The 23,891-nt window shown below is 38.9% G+C and overlaps 1 protein-coding gene across 3 annotated transcripts in view; it reads left to right on the top strand.

Annotated features, from left to right (window-relative positions):
- The window catches only part of APBA1 (amyloid beta precursor protein binding family A member 1), a 213,779-nt gene that overhangs the window by 107,843 nt on the left and 82,045 nt on the right, over positions 1 to 23,891 (top strand). For all 3 annotated transcript variants that reach the window (XR_012847790.1, XM_075827955.1, XM_075827947.1), the window contains exon 2: positions 17,701 to 18,898. Coding sequence is in view for 2 of the 3 variants with exons in the window: in XM_075827955.1 (XP_075684070.1) it covers positions 17,738 to 18,898 (1,161 nt within the window). In the remaining variant the exon portion in view is untranslated. The remainder of the gene's footprint in view (positions 1 to 17,700; positions 18,899 to 23,891) is intronic.

Here is a 23,891-nt window from a genome sequence, read left to right as displayed (position 1 = left end):
CTAGGAGACCATCTTCAGCTAACTCCGCCTATCCAAAGAGAGCCGAAGTTAAACCATTACAGCCGAAGGGGCAGAGCTCTCGGCTGTGCGCTTCTGCCTCTTCGTTTTAGCAATCGTGGGGGGCACCTGGAACCTCGCCGTTTAAAACTTCTAACATGTCACTATGACCTGTCAAAAGTTTTATTAAATGATAGTTAATTAAGCAATGACAATAGGGGACTACTATAGTGTGCAGTCCACCATGACAATAACTGCTGCACTCCCCCAGCCAATCAGGTGCGGTCTACAGTTGTTCTACAGCCGCCCCCAATGTACACATATACATAATTAACCCCTTAGTGACCACCAATAGGCCTTTTCACGTTGGTCACTAAGGGACCTTAGGCTAGGCCGACGCCTTTTCACGTTGTCCCAGTCTTAAGTCCTGCACGGGTCTCTCGTGCAGGCTGGGGCCGGGGCTCTGCTGTTTGATGACAGCTTGGCTCCTGCTCCAACACCCGCTATCAAAGTTTACTTCGATCATGGCCGTTTAACCTGTTAAATGCCGCCGTCAATAGCGACCGCGGCATTTAACTTGTTTACAGAGGGAGTGAGCTCCCTCTTTCACCCATCGGCGGCCCGCAAATGCAATCGCGGGTCTCCGATGGGGTGTCATGGCAGCTGGGGGCTTGATAAAAGCCCCCAGGTCTGTCCTGGACACATGCCTATTAGGATGCGCCGGAGGCACGTCCTAATAGATTGCCTGTCAGATTTACTCTCACAGGCAATAATGCTCTGGTATACGAAGTATACCAAAGCATTATAGCAGCGATCTGAAGATCGCACAGTAAAGTCCCCTAGTGGGACTAATAAAATAAGTAATAAATGTGAAATAAAGATTAATAATAAAAATTACAGTAAAAAAATAAAATAAAACCATTTTTTTCCATAAAAAGTGGTTTTATTTTGTAAAAGTGTAAAAAATAAATAAAAGTACACATATGTGGTATCGCCGCGACCGTAATGACTCCATTAATAAAGTTAATATGTAATTTAAACCGCAAGGTGAACACCGTAAAAAAAAATGCAAAAAACAAAGGCGAAATTGCAATTTTTTTCCATCGCCCCCCAAAAAAGTCATAATAAAAATTAATCAATACGTCCCATGCACCCCAAAACAGTACCAATCAAAACCACGTCTCGTCCCGCAAAAACATGCCCAAAAAATCACTACATTGATGGAAAAATAAAAAAGTTACGGCTCTTGGAAAGCGACAATGCAAAAACAAATAATTTTAGTTCAAAAGTGTTTTTATTGTGCAAAAGTCGTAAAACATAAAAAAAAACGCTACATATGTGGTATCGCCGTAATCGTACCGACCCATAGAAAAAAGTTAACATGTTATTTACGCCGCACAGTGAACGGCGTCAATTTAAAAACGCATAGAACAATGGTGGAATTTCAGGTTTTTTTTATAATCCCCCCAAAAAGAGTTAATAAAAAATTATATGTACCCAAAAATGGTGCTATTAAAAAGTACAACTAATCCCGCAAAAAACAAGTCCTCATACAGCTATGTAGACAAAAAAATAAAAAAGTTATAGCTCTTTGAATGCGACTATAGAAAAACGAATAAAATAGCTTGGTCATTAGGGCCTAAAATGGGCTGGTCACAAGGGGTTAAATACATATAACACATATTAGATGATAATTTATTATAAATAATACATAAAGTAAATACATGTTAAAATAAATATTCATATTAACGCCTTCCCGACATTTGACGTATCCATACGCCAAAGTCGGGTAGGGGAAATGTGGAACGCTCTCACCGAGTGAACCCGCTCCATACGATGCGCGTGTTGGCTGTATGTTACAGCTGACACCTCAGCTTAACGCTCGTTTGACTCTTTAAATGCTGCGGTCAATAGCGACCGCGGCGTTTAAATTGTTAGAAACAGGGGGACGACCCCCTCTAACAGCTCATCCCGCCCCCTGCAATGCAATCACGGGGGGCGCCCCCAGGTCCGCCATCTTTGTGCCCCTCCGGCCGGGCTTTATAGAAGTCAGTCAGAATCACGATATACTGCAATACATTAGTATTGCAGTATATAGTGCAAGCGATCTGACGATCGCTGGTTGAAGTCCCCTAGGGGGGCTAATAAAAAAAGTAAAAATTTGTAAAATAAAGTTTTGTTTTTTATGTAAAAAAAATAATAAATATTAAAAGTTCCAAAAACCCCCCTTTTCCCATTTTCGCCCTAGAGCATAGTAAAAAAAATAAACATAATTGGTATCGCCGCGTCCGTAAAAGTCTGAATTATTACAATATATCATTATTTAACCCGCACAGTGAACGCCGTAAAAAAAAAAAAATGTAAACACCAGAATCCCTCTTTTTTGGTCACCTCATCTCGCACAAAAAATTAAATAGAAAGTGATCAAAATGTTGTATGTACCCCAAAATGGTATCATTAAAAACTACAGCTTATCCCGCAAAAAATAAGCCCTCATACCACTTAATCGACAGAAAAATAAGAACATTATGGCTCTCCGAACTTGGTGGCACAAAATAAATAAAAAAATGTACTTGTAAAAGTAGTAAAACATAGAAAAAACTATATATATTTGGTATATTTGGTATCGCCGTAATCGTACTGACCCACGGAGTAAAGTTAACATGTTGTTTTAATTGCACAGTGAATTCCGTAAAAACAAAGTGCAAAAAACAATGGAGGAGTTTTTTTCATTTTCTACCTAACAAATATTTTTTTTCCCATTTCCTAGTACATTATGTGACACAATAATGGTGCTAAAAAAAACTACAACTCAACCCGCAACCCGCAAGCCCTCATAGGACTATATTGACAGAAAAATAAAACAGTTATGGCTTTTGGAAGGTGGGGAGGAAAAAACTAAAATGAAAATCTGAAAAATGGCTGCGGCGGGAAGGGGTTAAATAAATAAAATAAACAAAATAATAACAACAAACATCAGGAACCATGGACGGTCTACTGTTACTAGCAGTTATTGTCCTGTATAGTGTAAATGTCCTGGTAGATTACATGCTATAGTAGTTATAACCACGGAAATATTGTAGTTATTTCATCAGGTGTACACCACAAAAGATAGTTATTTATTTTGTTATGAAAAGGAAAAAGTGGACAGGGAGTAGCAATGTAATATTAAAATATCACGTTTATTTAATACGCTTAAAATTCTTATGTCATCATCTATTTCTTCTTATTTCTATTTTTTTAGTTTATATAATTTAATTAGCTATAGTAGGAAAGATGGGTTATTTTTACTCATAAGACAAAGGCTGGGTTTCCCCAATTTGTGTTTTTTTTTTTTTTTTTATATTTACCAGCCTTGCCACTATTAAAGGGTTAGTCTATTTCAACTTCTTTGTATATATAACCCTTTAAGATACAGATATATTGGTGTTCTCAACTATTATTTTTTAATGTGTATATTATTTTGGTTTCCATGCCGCTTTTTAGTTTTTCGGGGTATATTCTATTGATTCCAATGCCCACTTTGGCATTTTTTGTTAATTACTAATTTGTAATTTATTAGTAAATACATGTCACATTGGTAATTATTAACTTGTGTTACATTATTTTATTCATTACAGTATTCTAAATTCTTGACTTAACTTTGCTGTACTGATTCACCAGTTCTAACAAGAAGCATTCACAATTAAACATTTTGTTCATTGCTTTTGGACTCATCGAATCCATTTTAAGGATTCCAATACTCTCTATCTGGAATAGGGAGCTTCCTACATTTTACATGTGTACAGTTTACCCTAGCACACAAAAAATGCCACCGTCAGCATTGGAATCAATAGAATATACATTAAAAAAAACAACAAAATAAAATAATAAAATAAAAATTATACAAAACAAATAAAGTATAATTAACTCATGTTATTAAAGATTTTGGCTTTTTAGAATGATCTCAATGAATCCAAAAGGATTGAATGAAACATTTAACACTGGATGCTTCCTGTGAAAAACTGGTGGATCAGTACAGTGAAGCCAACTGAAACAGAAGCATTACCAAAATCAATGGTAATGCAAACAGAAGCTATAGTTTCCATTCGGCTTTCCGTTCATCGGTTCCTTTGACGGAAAGGTTCAATGGAACCGATGAACGAAACCCAAATAGTGATGTGAACAGGCCCTTGTGTGCATATAGTGATGCAAGAAATAAAAGCTGAGAATATCAATACATCTATATATTAGAGGGCTGGATATACAAAGAAGTTGAAATAGACTAAGGGCCTGTTCACATCAGCGTTGTCTTTCCATTGAGGGGTTCCGTCAGAGCTTTCTAATGCAGTCGACTGCGCTACTGATTCAGTCAAAACAACAGAACCCTTTCACAACGGTGACAAACGGAAACCATTAGCAAAGTTTCCGTTTGCCTTTTATTTGAGGGGTTCCCGCAACGGAATCCTCAGACGGAACCCGTCAACGTAAAGCAACGCTGATGTGAACACAGCCTAACTGTGTAATAGTGGTAAGGCTGGTAAATATAAAAAACTAAAAACACACAGTCGGGACACCCAGCCTTTGTCCTGTGGGTAAAAATAAACCATGTGCCTGATATGGAGCATTGATTGGGCAGAGAGAGGAGGCCATAAGGCAATTATCAGCCGAGCAGGTAAATTGGAGCTAATAGAACCAAGTATTATCCACCATTGAGACCTGGCAGATCCCAAATGTAGTAAGCTGTTTCGCGTATATCATGTCGTTAAAATGGGCAAGCCAATGGCCATAGAAGTGACAATTTTCATCTAAAAAACTATGAGAAGGGATCGGTAATTCTAAAATTACAGAAAAAGGTTGTACTAACTGATACAAGGGCAGGTTGAAACACCAGTTCCCAGCAGCATTCAGTCACACACCTATCATCAATGAGGGGGTGGCTACTTGGTATTATATTTGCACACAGATAAGGATTCTCTAAGCTGCCAGTCACACGGTTATTTGAAGTGCATAATACTAGCAAGTAGCCTATTAGTCACGCCCATACTATTTGATCAGTCGGGCAGTACGTAACCATGTGATTGGCACTTTATAGAAGCGTTACCTATGTGCAATTAGAATACCTCATAGATGATCGGTGTGTGAGTTGCTGCTCATCAGTATTTTGCACTTGTGATATCTCTCTCATATATCATTGTGGCTTGTCTGCATCCTGCTGGGAACTGGAAATTAGCCTGTCCTTTTATCAGTCCGGGTCCTTTCACACGCCCCAATACGGGCCGTCAAAACAGGCGACGCTCAACGAGGCATTCATTTGCTTCTTTCACAAGGAGCAATGATCGGTTATGTATGGGGATGAGTGATCGTTACAAGAATCGTTCGTCCACATTCATTTCCATAATGTCAGCAGCACATCTCCCTCTTTACACAGTGCTGCTGACTAGCGACCACTTTATCGGCCGCATAAATGAGCAGATCAGCAAGAATCGGGAATAAGCGTTCGTATGAACGCTCATTTGCCCGATCATTGGCCTGTGTAAAAGGGCTTTAAATATGGCTCCAGGCTGAGATGGTGGCTCTACAGGCCAATCATATATATCAAAATGGAAGGCAGCTGTAGTGCATCAGCAAAGTCTGGGTAGTCATACAGGTAAAAAAGGGAGAAACGCCTTCCATTGCGGCAGACCTGTAGCTGAAAGGGAAATACTTGGGTATACAGGATTCCCTCATCACAAAGTACACCCAGGATGGGACGAAGGGCTTGGCTAAAGTAGTCCTGGTTAGGTCCCACAAGAGGTGCAGCTGTTCCTTTAAGTTGGTCTTGACACACAATGTCCTCCTTGATGTTGTCAAAATGTACCCAGCAAATGACATAAGGTCTGGTCTGTTTAAACTGTCACTGTGGGGCCCCAAGGCTCTATGAGCTCTGTCAATATCTAGTACCGCATCAACAGGCCTTTCTAATAGACAGTTGAAAATACCATATGGAGTGAGATTTGAGGTTTGCTGGGTCTCTGGGAGGCCGCGTGCCCTGATATTATTGTGGTCCTCTGTAAAGTAGGGCGATCTAGGATGGAGTGCTGCTCTGTCTGGGTCTTAATAAAAGAGACAGCATTAGATTTCAGTTGAGACACCCTTTTTTTGAGGTGGGGATCCTCTGATCCACGTGTCTATGCAGGGAGGTATAAGAGGGATCTGTGGCAGCCATGTTTTGGCCTAAAGTACTGCTGGATACTGTTTGAATGGTAGGGCGCTGGAGTCCCCAAATTGCTGGGGGAAGGTTTCCTCTTCATTCTGCCTGTTTTAGATATAAGCTGGCCCTGAGAGATTAATTTTTAGCGGTCGGAGCCCTAGGAGATGCCTGAGCTCTTTCTAGTTACGGCCACTCAGCGCCATAGCCAGGCCATGTCCCCCGTTTGCATATACTGTATGTTTAGTATCATAGCATATACATTTCATTAAATCCAAAATGACACAGTACAAAGCATCAAGATATAAAGAATCAACACCATACCTCCTGTGCAGGGAGTAACCAAGCGATTGCATACAAGTTTATTGATTTTGCATGAAAATACATGTCCTGTTATTTATTAACACCAGCATATTGCTCATCTCTGACACTTATTTATCGGACATGCACAGCACATCTTATTACTCAGTGCTATGTTTTTTGAAGGTTTACAGTTCAGGGTGTCCCGTACAATTTATTTAGTAAATGTCAGACTTCCATAAAAATGCCGCTAACACAATATAAGACTGTCCCCAGGTTTCAAGGACACTGCTTTATTTCTGAGTCTTCATTTTACAGGCTTCATTTCACGTTTCAATTGCAGGAGTGTGAATATCACCTTATATTTGCATTCAGATGAATCTTTTACAATTCTGCACATACAAATGATTCAGCTGAAGCGGATATGACAGCCTTACCAGAAACCAGTACTTTATTCTAAGCACGATTACGTCAAAGTCCATTGCATTTGATTCACAATGGTGATGTCTCTTTCTAGTCACTGGGGACTTTTAGAAGATTTTATAGTGCGGTGCATTGGTGTTAATCTAGAAGGCCAGGCAAAGATACCAAGAAGGCAATTTTAAGAAATCTGATGTCTAGTCGTATATCACCTGGGGCTTTGTTATGCAAATAGTATGAGCGATGCCACCTACAGCAAATTGTGTAGCAGGTGCCAGTTTGTAATAACACACATATAACATATCAAATGGATGTGTCAAAGGCAAAAATTACGATATTTTTATCTTACTTTTGTGTGGTGAATAATGAATTATTGTAATTCTGTAATACTTTGTTAGTTATTCATGAAAAACTGTGTGCAGTGTCTGGTAATCCGATATGATTGATTCGAAATTTGCAAATTATTGGTCTATTTTGAACCTATTATAATTCTCTATTAAAAACATAGGAAATAAAAATCTAGCAGAATAATAGGGAGCTCTTAGATGTGTGTGCATCCTGAAGAAAAGGAGTAAGCGAAGGAAAATGTATCTCCTGAAGAAAAGGAGTAAGCGAAGGAAAATGTATCTCCTGAAGAAAAGGAGTAAGCAAAGGAAAATGTATCTCCTGAAGAAAAGGAGTAAGCGAAGGAAAATGTATCTCCTGAAGAAAAGGAGTAATCGAAGGAAAATGTATCTCCTGAAGAAAGGAGTAAGCGAAGGAAAATGTATCTCCTGAAGAAAAGGAGTAAGCGAAGGAAAATGTATCTCCTGAAGAAAAGGAGTAAGCAAAGGAAAATGTATCTTCTGAAGAAAAGAGGTAAGCAAAGGAAAATGTATCTCCTGAAGAAAAGGAGTAAGCGAAGGAAAATGTATCTCCTGAAGAAAAGGAGTAAGCGAAGGAAAATGTATCTCCTGAAGAAAAGGAGTAAGCAAAGGAAAATGTATCTCCTGAAGAAAAGGAGTAAGCAAAGGAAAATGTATCTCCTGAAGAAAAGGAGTAAGCAAAGGAAAATGTATCTCCTGAGGAAAAGGAGTAAGCGAAGGAAAATGTATCTCCTGAAGAAAAGGAGTAAGCGAAGGAAAATGTATCTCCTGAAGAAAAGGAGTAAGCGAAGGAAAATGTATCTCCTGAAGAAAAGGAGTAAGCAAAGGAAAATGTATCTCCTGAAGAAAAGGAGTAAGCAAAGGAAAATGTATCTCCTGAGGAAAAGGAGTAAGCGAAGGAAAATGTATCTCCTGAGGAAAAGGAGTAAGCAAAAGGAAAATGTATCTCCTGAAGAAAAGGAGTAAGCGAAGGAAAATGTATCTCCTGAAGAAAAGGAGTAAGCGAAGGAAAATGTATCTCCTGAAGAAAAGGAGTAAGCGAAGGAAAATGTATCTCCTGAAGAAAAGGAGTAAGCGAAGGAAAATGTATCTCCTGAAGAAAAGGAGTAAGCAAAGGAAAATGTATCTCCTGAAGAAAAGGAGTAAGCGAAGGAAAATGTATCTCCTGAAGAAAAGGAGTAAGCAAAGGAAAATGTATCTTCTGAAGAAAAGAGGTAAGCAAAGGAAAATGTATCTCCTGAAGAAAAGGAGTAAGCGAAGGAAAATGTATCTCCTGAAGAAAAGGAGTAAGCGAAGGAAAATGTATCTCCTGAAGAAAAGGAGTAAGCAAAGGAAAATGTATCTCCTGAAGAAAAGGAGTAAGCAAAGGAAAATGTATCTCCTGAGGAAAAGGAGTAAGCGAAGGAAAATGTATCTCCTGAGGAAAAGGAGTAAGCAAAAGGAAAATGTATCTCCTGAAGAAAAGGAGTAAGCGAAGGAAAATGTATCTCCTGAAGAAAAGGAGTAAGCGAAGGAAAATGTATCTCCTGAGGAAAAGGAGTAAGCAAAAGGAAAATGTATCTCCTGAAGAAAAGGAGTAAGCAATGGAAAATGTATCTCCTGAAGAAAAGGAGTAAGCGAAGGAAAATGTATCTCCTGAAGAAAAGGAGTAAGCAAAGGAAAATGTATCTCCTGAAGAAAAGGAGTAAGCAAAGGAAAATGTATCTCCTGAAGAAAATGAGTAAGCAAAGGAAAATGTATCTCCTGAAGAAAAGGAGTAAGCAAAGGAAAATGTATCTCCTGAAGAAAAGGAGTAAGCGAAGGAAAATGTATCTCCTGAAGAAAAGGAGTAAGCAATGGAAAATGTATCTTCTGAAGAAAAGGAGTAAGCGAAGCAAAATGTATCTCCTGAAGAAAAGGAGTAAGCAAAGGAAAATGTATCTCCTGAGGAAAAGGAGTAAGCGAAGGAAAATGTATCTTCTGAAGAAAAGGAGTAAGCGAAGCAAAATGTATCTCCTGAAGAAAAGGAGTAAGCGAAGGAAAATGTATCTCCTGAGGAAAAGGAGTAAGCGAAGGAAAATGTATCTCCTGAAGAAAAGGAGTAAGCAAAGGAAAATGTATCTCCTGAGGAAAAGGAGTAAGCGAAGGAAAATGTATCTTCTGAAGAAAAGGAGTAAGCGAAGGAAAATGTATCTCCTGAAGAAAAGGAGTAAGCAAAGGAAAATGTATCTCCTGAAGAAAAGGAGTAAGCAAAGGAAAATGTATCTCCTGAAGAAAAGGAGTAAGTGAAGGAAAATGTATCTCCTGAAGAAAAGGAGTAAGCGAAGGAAAAATGTATCTCCTGAGGAAAAGGAGTAAGCAAAAGGAAAATGTATCTCCTGAAGAAAAGGAGTAAGCAAAGGAAAATGTATCTTTTTCCTGAGTTACGCAGGGCTGTACATCATATTATAATCATACCTTAGGGCTCATGCACAAAGCAGTATTATGAATCTGTACTCAAGTTATGAGTTTTGCTGACAGTTCAGGACAGCTGCAGTATATATTTATCATATGATTCTATAATGATTGCTCCAAAGATACAGAAAAATAGTATTTTTGGTAACAGACGCTGCCTATACTGTCCTGAATACCTTGGTTAATGAATATAATGCCAAAACTACGTAACTTTCAGCAGTACTGTAATACTTAGTGTAGGAAAGAGGAAGTGAAAATGCAAATGTGCTTAGCAATACAGATTTATATGCCATTATGGAAAACTGACTGTAATGGTTGTTATTGTTAGGGTATGTTCACACGCACTGTTTTCAGACGTAATTCTGGCGTTTTACACATCGAATTACACTTGAAAAAACTGCTCCATTACGCCTACAAACATCTGTCCATTGCTTTCAATGGGTTTTACGATGTTCTGTTCCTACGAGGTGTAATTTTATGCGTCGCTGTCAAAAGACGGCGCGTAAAAAGACGCCCGCGAAAAAGAAGTGCATGTCACTTCTTGGGACGTATTTGGAGCCGTTTTTCATTGACTCCATTGAAAAACAGCTCCAATAACGTACGTAAAATACGCCGCGAAAAACGTGAGTTGTTAAACAAAACGTCTGAAAATCAGGAGCTGTTTTCAAGCGAAAACAACTCCGTAATTTCAGACGGATTTTGCTACTGCATGTGAACATAAATTAAACCAAAAAAAGAATACCTATATATTTAAAGGTCATATATCAATAAGTAGAGTTACACATATGGGACCCCATGCATTGAAACACCAAAATGTTATCCCTACATGCTGCAATAAGACCAAATCAAACGTATCGTAGAAAGATACAAAAAGACTTTATTGAAAACAAACAACACAGTTGATCAAGACACTTTAAAAATTAACACCCATAAAAACAATGTACAGTCAGTACAAAGAAATAGACAAGTGTTGAATATAAGGCAGGGCAAACAATGGTGGTACTATGCATACTATATCATAAAATATGAAGTATGTACCATGGGTATAAATATACTTGTACCAATATACCACAGCAAATGCCTGGAGTATGACCACAAAAAATATATGGTAACAATCATAGGAAAATCATTAGGGCATGGCCAGACGTAGGGTGATTTGCTCTGGAATTCCGCTGCGGACACTCCGCAGCGGAAATCCGCAGCGGAAATCCGCAGCGGACCCGTTTCTCCATTGCCTTCCACAGCTTTGTGGTTGGGTTCGTTTGCACGTTGCGGACAATTCCACTGCGGAGCATAGGCTGCGGTGCGGAATTTGGTGTCCGCAGCATACAATGGTTGTTGCGGACGTGTGGCGGACTGGTTGCGGACTCATTGCAGAATTTCTCCATTGACTTCAATGGAGATTCAAAATTCTGCAATGAAGACCGCAGATGTAATGTAGATGTTATGTGTTCTGCGGAGCGTATTGGTTTTTTAACATGACATTTCTTCATTCTGGCTGGACCTATGTATTTCTAGGTCTACAGCCAGACTGAGGAAGTCAATGGGGATCCCGTAATTACGGGTGACTACGTGTGTGCACCCATAATTATGGGTGACTACGTGTGTGCAACAGTAATTACGGGAGCGTTGCTAGTCGACGTCAGTAAATAGTCACTGTCCAGGGTGCTGAAAGAGTTAAGCGATCGGCAGTAACTGTTTCTGCACCCTGGACAGTGATTACCGATCACAATATACATCAACCTGTAAAAAAAATAGAAGTTCATACTTACCGAGAACTCCCTGCTTCTTCCTCCAGTCCGGTTTCCCAGGATGACGTTTCAGTCTAAGTGACGGCTGCAGCCAATCACAGGCTGCAGCGGTCACATGGACGGCCGCGTCATCCAGGGAGGTCGGGCTGGATGCCGAAAGAGGGACGAGTCAACCAAGACAACGGCCGGGTAAGTATGAATTTCTTTTACTTTCACTAGGGAAAGTGCTGTCCCTTCTCTCTATCCTGCACTGATAGAGAGAAGGGAAGTACTTTCACCTCAATACGCAGCGGCTAGTCCGCATCAATTTAATGCCCATTTTGGGCAGATCCGCAACAGAATCTGCAACGCAGATTCTGTGCGGCATTGATGCGGACAGTTGCGTAAGAATTCCGCCACGTCTGGGCATGCCCTTAAGACTTCATGACATGCATACCAGAACCCACCATGAGCCATTCCACTGCCACAACACTGTCAGGGGTGTTCTGACAGTGTTGTGGCAGTGGAATGGCTCATGGTGGGTTCTGGTATGCATGTCATGAGGTCTTAATGATTTTCCTATGATTGTTACCATATATTTTTTGTGGTCATACTCCAGGCATTTGCTGTGGTATATTGGTACAAGTATATTTATACCCATGGTACATACTTCATATTTTATGATATAGTATGCATAGTACCACCATTGTTTGCCCTGCCTTATATTCAACACTTGTCTATTTCTTTGTACTGACTGTACATTGTTTTTATGGGTGTTAATTTTTAAAGTGTCTTGATCAACTGTGTTGTTTGTTTTCAATAAAGTCTTTTTGTATCTTTCTACGATACGTTTGGTTTGGTCTTATTGCAGCATGTAGGGATAACATTTTGGTGTTGCATGTGAACATACCCTTACCTTTTTAAATCCAGCGTAACATTAAAATAAGGCCCCGTGCACATCACAATTTTGCAATATGTTCATTAGCGTGTATGTCAAGAAAGCTTCCGACGTACACGCTAAACGTGTCCTTTTGGCCTCTGTCAGGCTGGTTTTCCGTTGGTATACTTTTTTTTAAAGATGGAAATGCTTTTTCATCTTATGGGATTTCACAACAAAAAGGCATACCGCGCGGTAAACATTTTTTTTAACATGGGAGCCTATGGTTGAGTTATGCTACTGTATGGCATACATCACAGGTATATGTTAAACGTATTGCAAACGTTCATTCTGCAGCACTTTTGCTTTCATGAAAAAACGGAAACCTAGTGGAACGGACACAAACAGAATCCAACTGAAACAAAAGACTTACCATTGGAATCAATGGTAATTCAAAGGAAAGCGATGCTTTCCATTTAGATTTTCAGTCATCTCTTCCTCTGACTGAAGAGACCTAAACAGGAGACAACGGTAGTGTGAAGTTAGCCTAACTGACATTTAGATTACCATGTTCTATTATATAAAGTTAAGCCCCACCTTTGCTTAAAGAGGCTCTGTCATCACATTATAAGTGGCCTATATTGTACATGATGTGATCGGCGCTGTAATGTAGGTTACAGCAGTGTTTTTTATTTAGAAAAACGATCATTTTTGATGGAGTTATGACCTATATTAGCTTTATGCTAATGAGTTTCTTAATGACCAACTGGGCATGTTTTACTTTTTGGCCAAGTGGGCGTTGTACAGAGGAGTGTATGACGCTGACCAATCAGTGACCAATCAGAGTCATACACTTCTCTCCATTCATTTATACAGCAGATAGCGATGTAGCTATATCGCTATGTGCAGCCACATAAACACACTATAACTTTACACTATAACTTTACTCCGTCAAAAATGATCGTTTTTCTAAATAAAAACACTGCAGTAATCTACATTATAGCGCCGATCAGATTAGGTAGGAGATAGGGCACTTATAATGTGGTGACAGAGCCTCTTTAAGTTTGACTCTATAGTGACAAAGTAACATTACTTTTTTTGCGGTTTTCACTTAGTTTTGCAAAAATGAAGAAAATGTTTTGTTGCTACCTGTAGTTGTTGATGGACCTTATTAGGTGGTATTAAATTGATCTTCAAACGCCCCCATACTGCAGTGAGGAGGCACAGGGGGTTGGTGACACCCGTTTTAGTGATCGTTGGAGGTCTCAACAGTCAGACATTTATCTTGTGTATAGGTGATAAATGTCAATCTTGGCACAACCACTTTAGGCTACATGCACATGTTGCGTATTTTGCTGCGGAAAATACGCAGCAAAACCGCAGGAAACGGCAAGAAATTCGCAGGAAAAAAAAACACCTGAAGGTGCATTTTTTTATACGTTTTTCAGTACGGTTACGGCTTGCTGCATAAATCGCGTTTTATTGCTGCGGGTTTTGCTGCGTATTTTTGTAGAACTACAGGGATAGAATTCGCAAGTGGAATCGGGGGATAAATTAACATGCCGCAGTTTCGAAAATACGCACTGCGGTTCAATTTACGTCCCTGAAAAATACTGCAGTGTGGACATGAGATTCCCTGGAATCTCATTGTCTATGCTGCTACTATATTTTGCTGCGGTTTTGCCGCACACAAATACGCGCGAAAAAAACGCATGTAATACGTATCGTGTGCATTGATCCTTAAAGTGTTAATGATTTAATCAGACCCACAGCCCATTAACAGCAGGACACAATTACATACTGACCAGAGAAATATAATAAGGGTAGCAGATCTGTAGAGTGCTGCTTGCTGACAGTTTCCAGTAAATTTTTCACTCCACAGAGTAAAAACAAAGTCATAAATAAGTAAAAACAGCAACGAAAGGTAATAAAGATATTATAAAACATACTGGATTTTACACTTGTTTGCTACATAACCAATATTCATCATAGGTGGAGCTTCTTATTAATGGTATTTGCTCTTCAACGCAAAAAGAAATAATGTTTTGTCTTCAAAGAGCCATGGTAAAGAATACTTTTCAGCCACAAGATTAATGTGCTAAGCCCAGCGTTGTTTGTATGAAATATTTTCTGCAGGGGACTGTATAGACATTAAAGACAGACATCATTGCTTTGTGCTGATGTTCTTTTTTTTTTTGTTCCTTGATTCTTTTTCAATTTCTGTTCTGAGGATTTCAACAAAATAAGTAAGGTGAACAAAACACCCCTGAGTTCAGTGAGTCACTCTTAATGTCTCTAGCAGCAAGGCCATCTATATTTTATGGGCCTGTGTGCCGCTATCTGTCTCTGGCATGGGAATCAATCAGCAATGCCACTGTCCCTTCTAGGACTGTAAATCACGCTGCTAGTGCAAAGCTGGCAATTTGTCATTATACAGGACTCAGCTGCCCTGATAATAGAGCTAAGCAATCTCCTGCCCAATGATATTAAATCTAATCTTATAAATCTAGTGTTCCTCTGCAGGGACTATATGTAGGTGAATATGTATGCCTTGTTTTCCTAAAATATAACAAAAATCACAACATAAGCTGAATACAAATAAATAGCTGATCTCTTAAAAATAAATATGTGTAGAAATATAATATTGCGGCCGTCCTTTTTACTATTCAATTACTCATCTATTCACTATTTCTCTCTGGAATTAAACAGATTAGATTATTTATTAATCAACTTTTTATAAGTGGTTTTCTATCTTTAAACACCATTTAATTTTTAGGTCCGAAATTCTGTGCCGTTTATTTGTCTTTATTTATTTAAAGCAATCAGAGCTCTGTTTCTCTGTTCCAAACTCTTTTCTTCTCTTCCCTTCATTCTGGCGTAAACCTATTCTCCTATTCCCTCCCCCCCACCCCGTGTATTTTTTTATAGTTATACTGTGCAATAATCAATAGATGTTTAATATAAACGCTCGTTGGCGTTAAGGGTAGCACTCGACCTTGGCCCACGGTGCTGCAGTGACAAGAAGTATATTTCTTAGAAATATTATGATATGATTTTTATTGCTAGCACTACAGCACTTATATTTATGGTCATTAACAGGTTGTTTGAGAATTATTACATTCTGCTACCTTATATTTTCGGCGGAGCGTCTCCCACTTTACTGACCTAATCCATTTTTTATTTTTTTTATGAATCTCATTGTTGAATCACATTTAAAAACAGATATTTATTCTTAAGAGTAACTAGTTTCCATTTATACTCCTAATTAGATCGGAAATGGAGTAGGATGATTGGCGATGTAGGTGCTTTAAAAAAAGGAGTTCTGCTAATACCTTATAGTATCCAGCTATTAACCTTTTTTTCAGATAGATAGATAGATAGATAGATAGATAGATAGATAGATAGATAGACAGACAGACAGACAGACAGACAGACAGATAGATAGATAGATAGATAGATAGATAGACAGACAGACAGACAGACAGACAGACAGACAGACAGACAGACAGACAGACAGACAGATAGACAGATAGACAGATAGATAGATAGATAGATAGATAGATAGATAGATAGATGGATGGATGGATGGATGGATGGATGGATGGATGGATGGATGGATGGATGGATGGATGGATAGATAGATAGATAGATAGATAGATAGATAGATAGATAGATAGATAGATAGATAGATAGATAGATAGATAGATAGGAGATAGATAGATATTAGATAGATAGATATGAGATAGATAGATATGAGATAGATAGATATGAGATAGATAGATAGATAGATATGAGATAGATAGATATGAGATAGATAGATATGAGATAGATAGATATGAGATAGATAGATAGATAGATAGATAGATAGATAGATAGATAGATAGATAGATAGATAGATAGATAGATAGATAGATAGATAGATAGATAGATAGATAGATAGATAGATAGATAGATAGATATTAGATAGATAGATATTAGATAGATAGATATGAGATAGATAGATAGATAGATAGATAGATAGATAGATAGATAGATAGATAGATAGATAGATAGATAGATAGATAGATAGATAGATAGATAGATAGATAGATAGATAGATAGATAGATATGAGATAGAGAGATACATAGATAGATATGAGATAGATAGATAGATAGATAGATAGATAGATAGATAGATAGATAGATAGATAGATAGATAGATAGATAGATAGATAGATAGATATGAGATAGATAGATAGATAGATAGATAGATAGATAGATAGATAGATAGATAGATAGATAGATAGATAGATAGATAGATAGATAGATAGATAGATAGATAGATATGAGAGAGATAGATAGATAGATAGATAGATAGATAGATAGATAGATAGATAGATAGATAGATAGATAGATAGATATGAGATAGATATGAGATAATAATTAGATAGATAGATTACATTAGATTAGATTAGATGTATGTGTTTGCTACAAAAAATTGTGTGACACCTGAAAATGTAACCAGCTTTTTATTATGTGAGCGAAGATTTTTTCCTTTTCTAGAAGTTTGTCTGTTTGCTGCAGTCATTCTCTGGAATGGTTTGGAGTGTGTTTGTGACAATTATGTTTGTATCCTGCAGCGTCCAGACCTTTCGGTGGGGAAAGTGTATGTGAGTAAATAGAACACAAGGGGGAGGCAGCTTTTAGTGCATTTCTTATGCCTTAGGGCATTTACATGAATTCAAACAGACTTCAAGGTACAGAAAAGGTAGGGGAAGCATTCTGCTAGATCATTTTAGTTACTTAGCTGTATTTAAACAACATGGAAGGTTCTTTTTAGTTGTTTTTTTTTGCATTATGCCGCCCAGTGTTTGTTCCTACAGTGATGCTCTGTTTTTTGTTAGGGCTAGTTCACACAGAGTTTTTTGGCACTGTTTTTGATGCGGAAACCGCGTTGGGAAGTGCGTGAAAAAAAAAAAGGCCAAAATCGCCTCCTATTGATTTCAAAAGGAGGCAGAAAAAAACATAGTGGAAAAAAAAAGTGACATGCTCTTTCTTCCCACGGTTCCATCTCTGACCTCCCATTGAAATCAATGGGAGGCAGAGAAAGCGTTTTTTTGCTGCGTTTGTTTTTACGCAGCGCTCAAATGCTGCTGCCAAAAAACGTTGCAAAGAAAGTGCAGGCAATTCCTGAAGAAATTTTGAGGCAGATTTTTCTGCCTGCAAAAAAACTCTGTGTGAACAGGGCCTTAGATTAGATTCCCTATGCTGGCAGATTGATTACGATAAAATTGATATTTACTTTGCATTATAATCATAACTTCTTGCACGTTCTGGATCCATACATATTTGTTGATCGAACAGCAGAGGTTTATTAATGTTCCATTATGACTAAAATCTTACACTTTGTGTTTATTTTTTTTCTTGCAGACAAGATGTTAATAGAGTAAACACCCGAAAATCTGCCATGAGCCATTTAGACGGAATGAAAGAGGTGGAGGCGAGTGATGAGCCCGCAAATGCAGACATCAACGAGTCTGCGGAAGCTGACCTAGAACTTCCAGAAGTTGAAGAAGAACAACAACCGTATGCGTGTCCTATCTCACGGCACACAGCCGGAGAACAGGATGGACAGTCCGGACAAGATGAAGAAGGAACGCTGGCAAGATCTGCTAGTACGGAGAGTGGGTTTCACAATCACACAGATACTGCAGAAGGGGATGTCATTGCAGGTCAAGTAGATGGATATGACCTTGACAGAGCTCAGGAAAATGAGGATGAGAATGCCTATGCTATTCAGTACAGGCCCGAGTCTGAGGAATACACTGAGAACGCTGAGGCAGAGCATGGTGAGGTGCTGCATAACAGAACTCTGCCCAATCATTTACATTTTCATGGTATCGACCAGGAGGAGGCCATTAGCGCAGCTTACTCTGGTTACGTCTACACCCACAGGTTATTTCACAGGGGTGAGGATGAGCAATATGCAGAACCTTATGCAGATTATGGACTGCAGGAGCATGTGTATGAGGAGATAGGAGACACTCCAGATTTGGACATCAGGGAGGGCCTCCGCCTTTATGAACAGGAGAGAGAAGAAGCTGACAATTATCGCAAAGAAGCCCTGGGTGCTCGGCTTCACCATTATGATGAACGGTCTGACGGAGAGTCGGATAGTCCTGAAAAGGAGGCAGAGTTTGCACCATACCCAAGGATGGACAGCTATGAGCAAGAAGAAGATATTGATCAAATTGTGGCAGAGGTGAAACAAAGTATGAGCTCTCAAAGCCTAGACAAGGCAGCGGAGGATATGCCAGAAGCTGAACAAAGTATAGACCTTCCTGATCATACCAAGGTTGTTGGTGGAGGGCAAGTAACTAATGGAAACCTCTCTTCTGCTTCTAAAACGGCTGCTAACGCAGTAGAGATGGTGCAAAGGTACAGTAAGGAAAAGCGTGATGCCATTTCACTGGCTATCAAGGACATTAAGGAGGCAATAGAAGAAGTAAAGACTAGGACAATACGCTCTCCTTACACTCCTGATGAGCCAAATGAGCCTATTTGGGTGATGAGACAGGATATCAGTCCAACCAAGGACTGTGATGACCAAATGCCACTAGAGGGAGATGTAAGTATGTTTGGTATCCACAGCACGTCAGCCTTGTAATCGATCTGTTTATGACTTTAGAGCTTGATTTGGAGGTGGAATATTAGAATGTTGGTACAATTTGCAATATTTAAATCATTAATTTACATGTGTAATATTTAACCCACCAATGTTTGTAAACTGTAAATCCTTTCTACGTGTCTGTTGTCTGTTTACATGTTTGGCCTGAAGTAAGCAATCCCTTGGATGTGTCCTGAATGGATACCGGTGTATATTCAGCCATATAGTGATGCAAATGTGTCCCTGTATCCCTTCTGAAGATAAGGACCAATCTGTGCAGGGACACACCTCACGAAATCCAGGTTGCTTGCTTCGGCTACAAGAGTAAAAGTGTCCAATAGTATACAAATCCTATTTATCATTCGAAAAAAATAATATCAGATATGTACCAAAACAAAAGAATACATTATTTTAATGAAGGTAAATTTGGGCAACAGTATCGGAGAATTGTAGTCCTGTAATCCAAAAGCGCTTACTTTACTGAATACATGACATAACATCAGTCAGCTTTGTTTTGCAACTATATATTGTCACCAAATTGTTTATTTAAAGGGGTTTTCCAACCACTAAAAATTGATGGCCTATTCTCAGGATAGACCATCAATATCTGATGGGTCAGGATCCGACTTTCAGGACGCCCGCCGTTCACCTGTTTTCAAGAGGCCGCAGCGCTCGTACGAGCGCTGCTTCCCCTTCATTTCTTTCTACTCACTGTGTATCCTGAGGATAGGCCATCAATTTGTACTTTTGAGATACAGCTGCTTTGTTTCCTGTATACAGAGCAGCTGTATCTTGCGTTGAAACCTGTGTCCGTCTGGTCAGCGGGACTGACGGGTTCAGTATCAGCGGGGGACGTGTTACCGATCACATCTAAGTTCATTACTCAGATGTCATCGATTAGAGGTGGATCCTGCGTGTCAGAGATACACAGGACCCGCTGACACTGAACCCGTCAGTCCCGCTGACCTGATGGATTCAGGTCTCAGCGCTAGATACAGCGGCTTTGTATACAGGAAGTATTTACAAAGCTGCACCAATCAGGTTTACATAACCTTTAACACAGGGATCCTCCCCCCTTTAACATGCGCAAGTGTCCAAATACAACAACATGTATGAACATCCTGGTGCAGAAAGGGGTTAACTGAATGGGCAGACAGCCTAAATTGTAGAATGACCCTTCCCTTTCTGGTGGATGAAGTGGTACTCTGTATAGTGGAGTGCAGATACTGGACCGGGGTAGGTCAGTAGTTTCATGCCTCTCCATTGAGCTCTTGAATATTATTGTGCTTGTAATGAAGAGGATTAATAGGAGAATCTTTTGTTTCTTTAGTAGAATGTTTTTGACCTTACAAAGCACAAATTCCAAATTAAAACTGTTCCTTATTGTGCCAAGATGTTTGTAGTAAAATAGGGCTGTATCTTGTGTCTAGTCCATTGTGCCACTGATCAATAATTAATGTGGAAGATAAGAATCCTGCTCTGCATTATTGAACAGGTTTCAGGTGCAGAATAATGAGCAAGAATAGAGGGCAGAAAATAGCCCTGAAGCCCCGGTGCTGCGCCTTACCACGTCATAAAATGCATTGCTCTGGAATGGGCAGCTATATACGCAGCTTTAAAATTGTCTCGTTAACATTGCCTGTTTAATTGCATTAAGCAGATGGCAGCGTGCTGAATCATCAGTGAACTTGTGCCGAAATGTTATTTTATTGCCTAATCTCCTGGAATATAAAAAACATGGCATGAGTGATGCTACCTGCACAAAATGAGTGTGCGCCGCCCTGGCATATAAATCTGGGGAACCAAATATCATTTATTGTGGCAGTGCCAGAGCATGCTTAGTGCTAACGCAAAAGCAGGATGAATCACGGCAATTAAAACTGTCAATCGCTTTTAATAGAATTGTTTTGTTTTTCTTATTAATAACCCGAAGTAACATAAAGTTGAGATCAAGTGCAATTTTATTACAGCTCAATGCACCAACTTAGCATCAAGGACTGGATTGGAGATACAGAAAGCCTTTCCCAAAAATTTATTTGGCAATGGCTTTCATGACCTTCCCAATAAATATATGGCTCATTCACGGAGCTGTAATATGGCCGTGTGCTTGAGCCGTTACCTAATGGAGAAATGAATTGTAACAATCGGAATCATTTTGTACATACTTTATAGTATTAATAAGCAGCATGTTCATAAGGATACATTCACACATACTGATGCGGCACTATGTATACAGTACTATACAGAGAATACTTTAGCAAGGGTCCATGTCCCCAGTTTGGTACACAGTCTAATGTCATTATGATCTTATACTTGGGTCAATTTCTTTCTCGGCAATATCCGTATATATTTGGAATATAGGAGGAAACCAGGGGAAATGATAACCCTGCGTTCACTGGATAGCATACAAACTCCATGCAGATATATGACAACTTCTCCGTTACATGAAGAGGAATCAGCTGTATAACATAAATAGTGTAGCTGCTTCCATTTAAAATGCAAAATCGGTCTCCGTGATGATCACAAACCTGGAGACAACAGGATTTCTAGAGGTTTCCCGCAGCCACCAAACCCTATTGGTCATTTTTTTATTGGCCGGCGTAAAAGCTTTCATTCGGCATATGGAGAAATCTGGCAGGTTTACTTCAATTCATCAGATTTGGCATCATTTTGTGAGGTGTGCCTGATAAGCAATTAAACATGTGAAAATGCATATTCTTAGTGAATGGAAATGATGCATATCACAAAGGCTTAAATTAAATAATAAATTAAAAAAAAGTACAATTTCTCATTTTAAAGCCCTCGATTGTTTACTAGAGACCTCTCTCTAAGCACAGAGATTGCACATGATGAACATCCTTTCCTGCACTTCCAACCCTTGTCTAAATTGTTTTATATCTGGAAGCTACAGGATTTCTTGTGAGGTTCCTGCTTGCTGGAGGAAGGATCTTAGAACAAGCCTGTGTAGCATGGAACATGAAGTCTCTTGTACAGCAGATAGAACTTCCTGTGACTACTTCAGTACATGTTTTTACAAATGCTAATATAGTGGTCACCAAGACGAGAACATGAGAGGTGTCTAAGCAAACTAAATAAGGAGACTGAAATCGTCCAATTGGGAACCCGACTGATCAGTGTTTTATGACATGTCATGAACTACTTTTATGAGGAAAATCCTTTAATAATTTATGGGATTAAAATATGTTAGTAGGCCTTGTTCCCATCACGTTTGAGATGTACATTTAGCGTGAATGCCAGGAAAGCTTGCTAAACGGTATATATATATATTTTTTTTAATGTATAGAATAGCATAGTAGACCATGCGTTGTACGTTTGTTTTAACATGTTAGCCTATGGGTGACATATGCCACTGTATGGCATACGTCACAGGCATCCGTTAAGCGTATAGGTCAGGAGATTTTCATGACGTATATGTTAATCGGATGCCATAATAGCCTGTGGCTGAAGGATGCCTTTGAAGTATGCCTAACACTGGCATCCGTCACACATAGACTATTATGGGCTATTTTTAACGTATACGTAATAAAAAGGTCATAGAGTTCATGATTTATAAAGTAAGCGGATACCGTAATAGCCGATGGGTGACCGGTGATGGGTGGCACTGTTAGGCCTTTATCACAGCCTATGTTAAACATATACGTCTGGAGCTTTTCCCGGCTTATACGTTAAACGTAGGCCAAAAATGTGATGTGAATGGGGCCTTATAAATTCTAAAGCAAAAGTAAGTGAATCTGTAACAACTTCAGTCAAGTCCTGATAAATATACAGATGTCCTTACCCAACCCTTGTCAGATTACGTGTTCTGTTGATTTTCTAAGTGAAGAGAAGTTAACACACTCTGGAGAGAACAAGCCTAAACATGACATTTCTGCAGAGTTTCATGCATCAGTACTGTTTATTTCCTGAATTTATCTAAGTGGAAAATTATTAACCCCTTAAGGACACGGCCTGTTTAGGCCTTATGAACCAGGCCAATTTTTTCTAATCTGACGTGTCACTTTATGTGGTAATAACTTTGGAATGCTTTTTTCAAGCGATTCTGAGATTGTTTTCTTGTGATACATTGTACTTAATGTTAGTGGTAGAATTTGGTCAATACATTCAGTGTTTATTTGTGAAAAACACTTTAAAACATTAGGATTTTTCTCAATTTAAATGTATCGCAGAAGGTTTTATTAGAGAAACGCAACTAAATATTTATTGGCCAGATTGTTCAGTTTTTAGAAATATCCCACATGTGACCCTTGTGTGCTACTGAACTGAAGCACAGGCCTCAGAAGCAAAGGAGCACCTAGGGGATTTTGGGGCCTCCTTTTTATTAGAAAAAATGTATGCACCATGTCAGGTTTGAAGAGGTCTTGTGGTGCCAAAACATGGAAACACCCCCAAAAAGACACCATTTAGCAAACTACACACCTCAAGGAATTTATCGAGTGGTGTAGTAAGCATTTTGACGCCACAGATTTTTTTGCTAAATTCAGTGGAATTAGGCTGTGAAAAGAAAAATCTACATTTTTTTCTAATAAAATTTAGTTTTAGCTCAGATTTTTTAATTTTCACAATAGATAAAGGAGAAAAATCACCCCAACATTTGTAAAGCAAACTCTTCTGAGCACAGCAATATTCCATATGTGGTAATAAACTGCTGTTTGTACACACTGCTAGGCTTAGAAGAAGCAATATTTGACTTTTGGAGCTCAAATTTTGCTGGAATGGATTGCAGGGCCATGTCGCATCTGCAAAGCCCCTGACAGACTAAACAGTGGAAACCCCACAAAAGTGACCCCATGTGGGAAATTTCACCCCTTAAGGACTTTATCGAGGCATATATTGAGCATTTTGACCCCACAGGCTTTAACAAAGAATAAAGGAGAAAAAGCACCCCAACATTTGTAACACAATTTCTCCAGAGTACGGCAATAACCCATATGTG

Source organism: Rhinoderma darwinii, chromosome 1 (assembly GCF_050947455.1).
Source record: "Rhinoderma darwinii isolate aRhiDar2 chromosome 1, aRhiDar2.hap1, whole genome shotgun sequence".
Lineage (NCBI taxonomy): Eukaryota > Metazoa > Chordata > Amphibia > Anura > Rhinodermatidae > Rhinoderma > Rhinoderma darwinii.
This window is presented reverse-complemented; position numbering and strand designations above follow the sequence as displayed.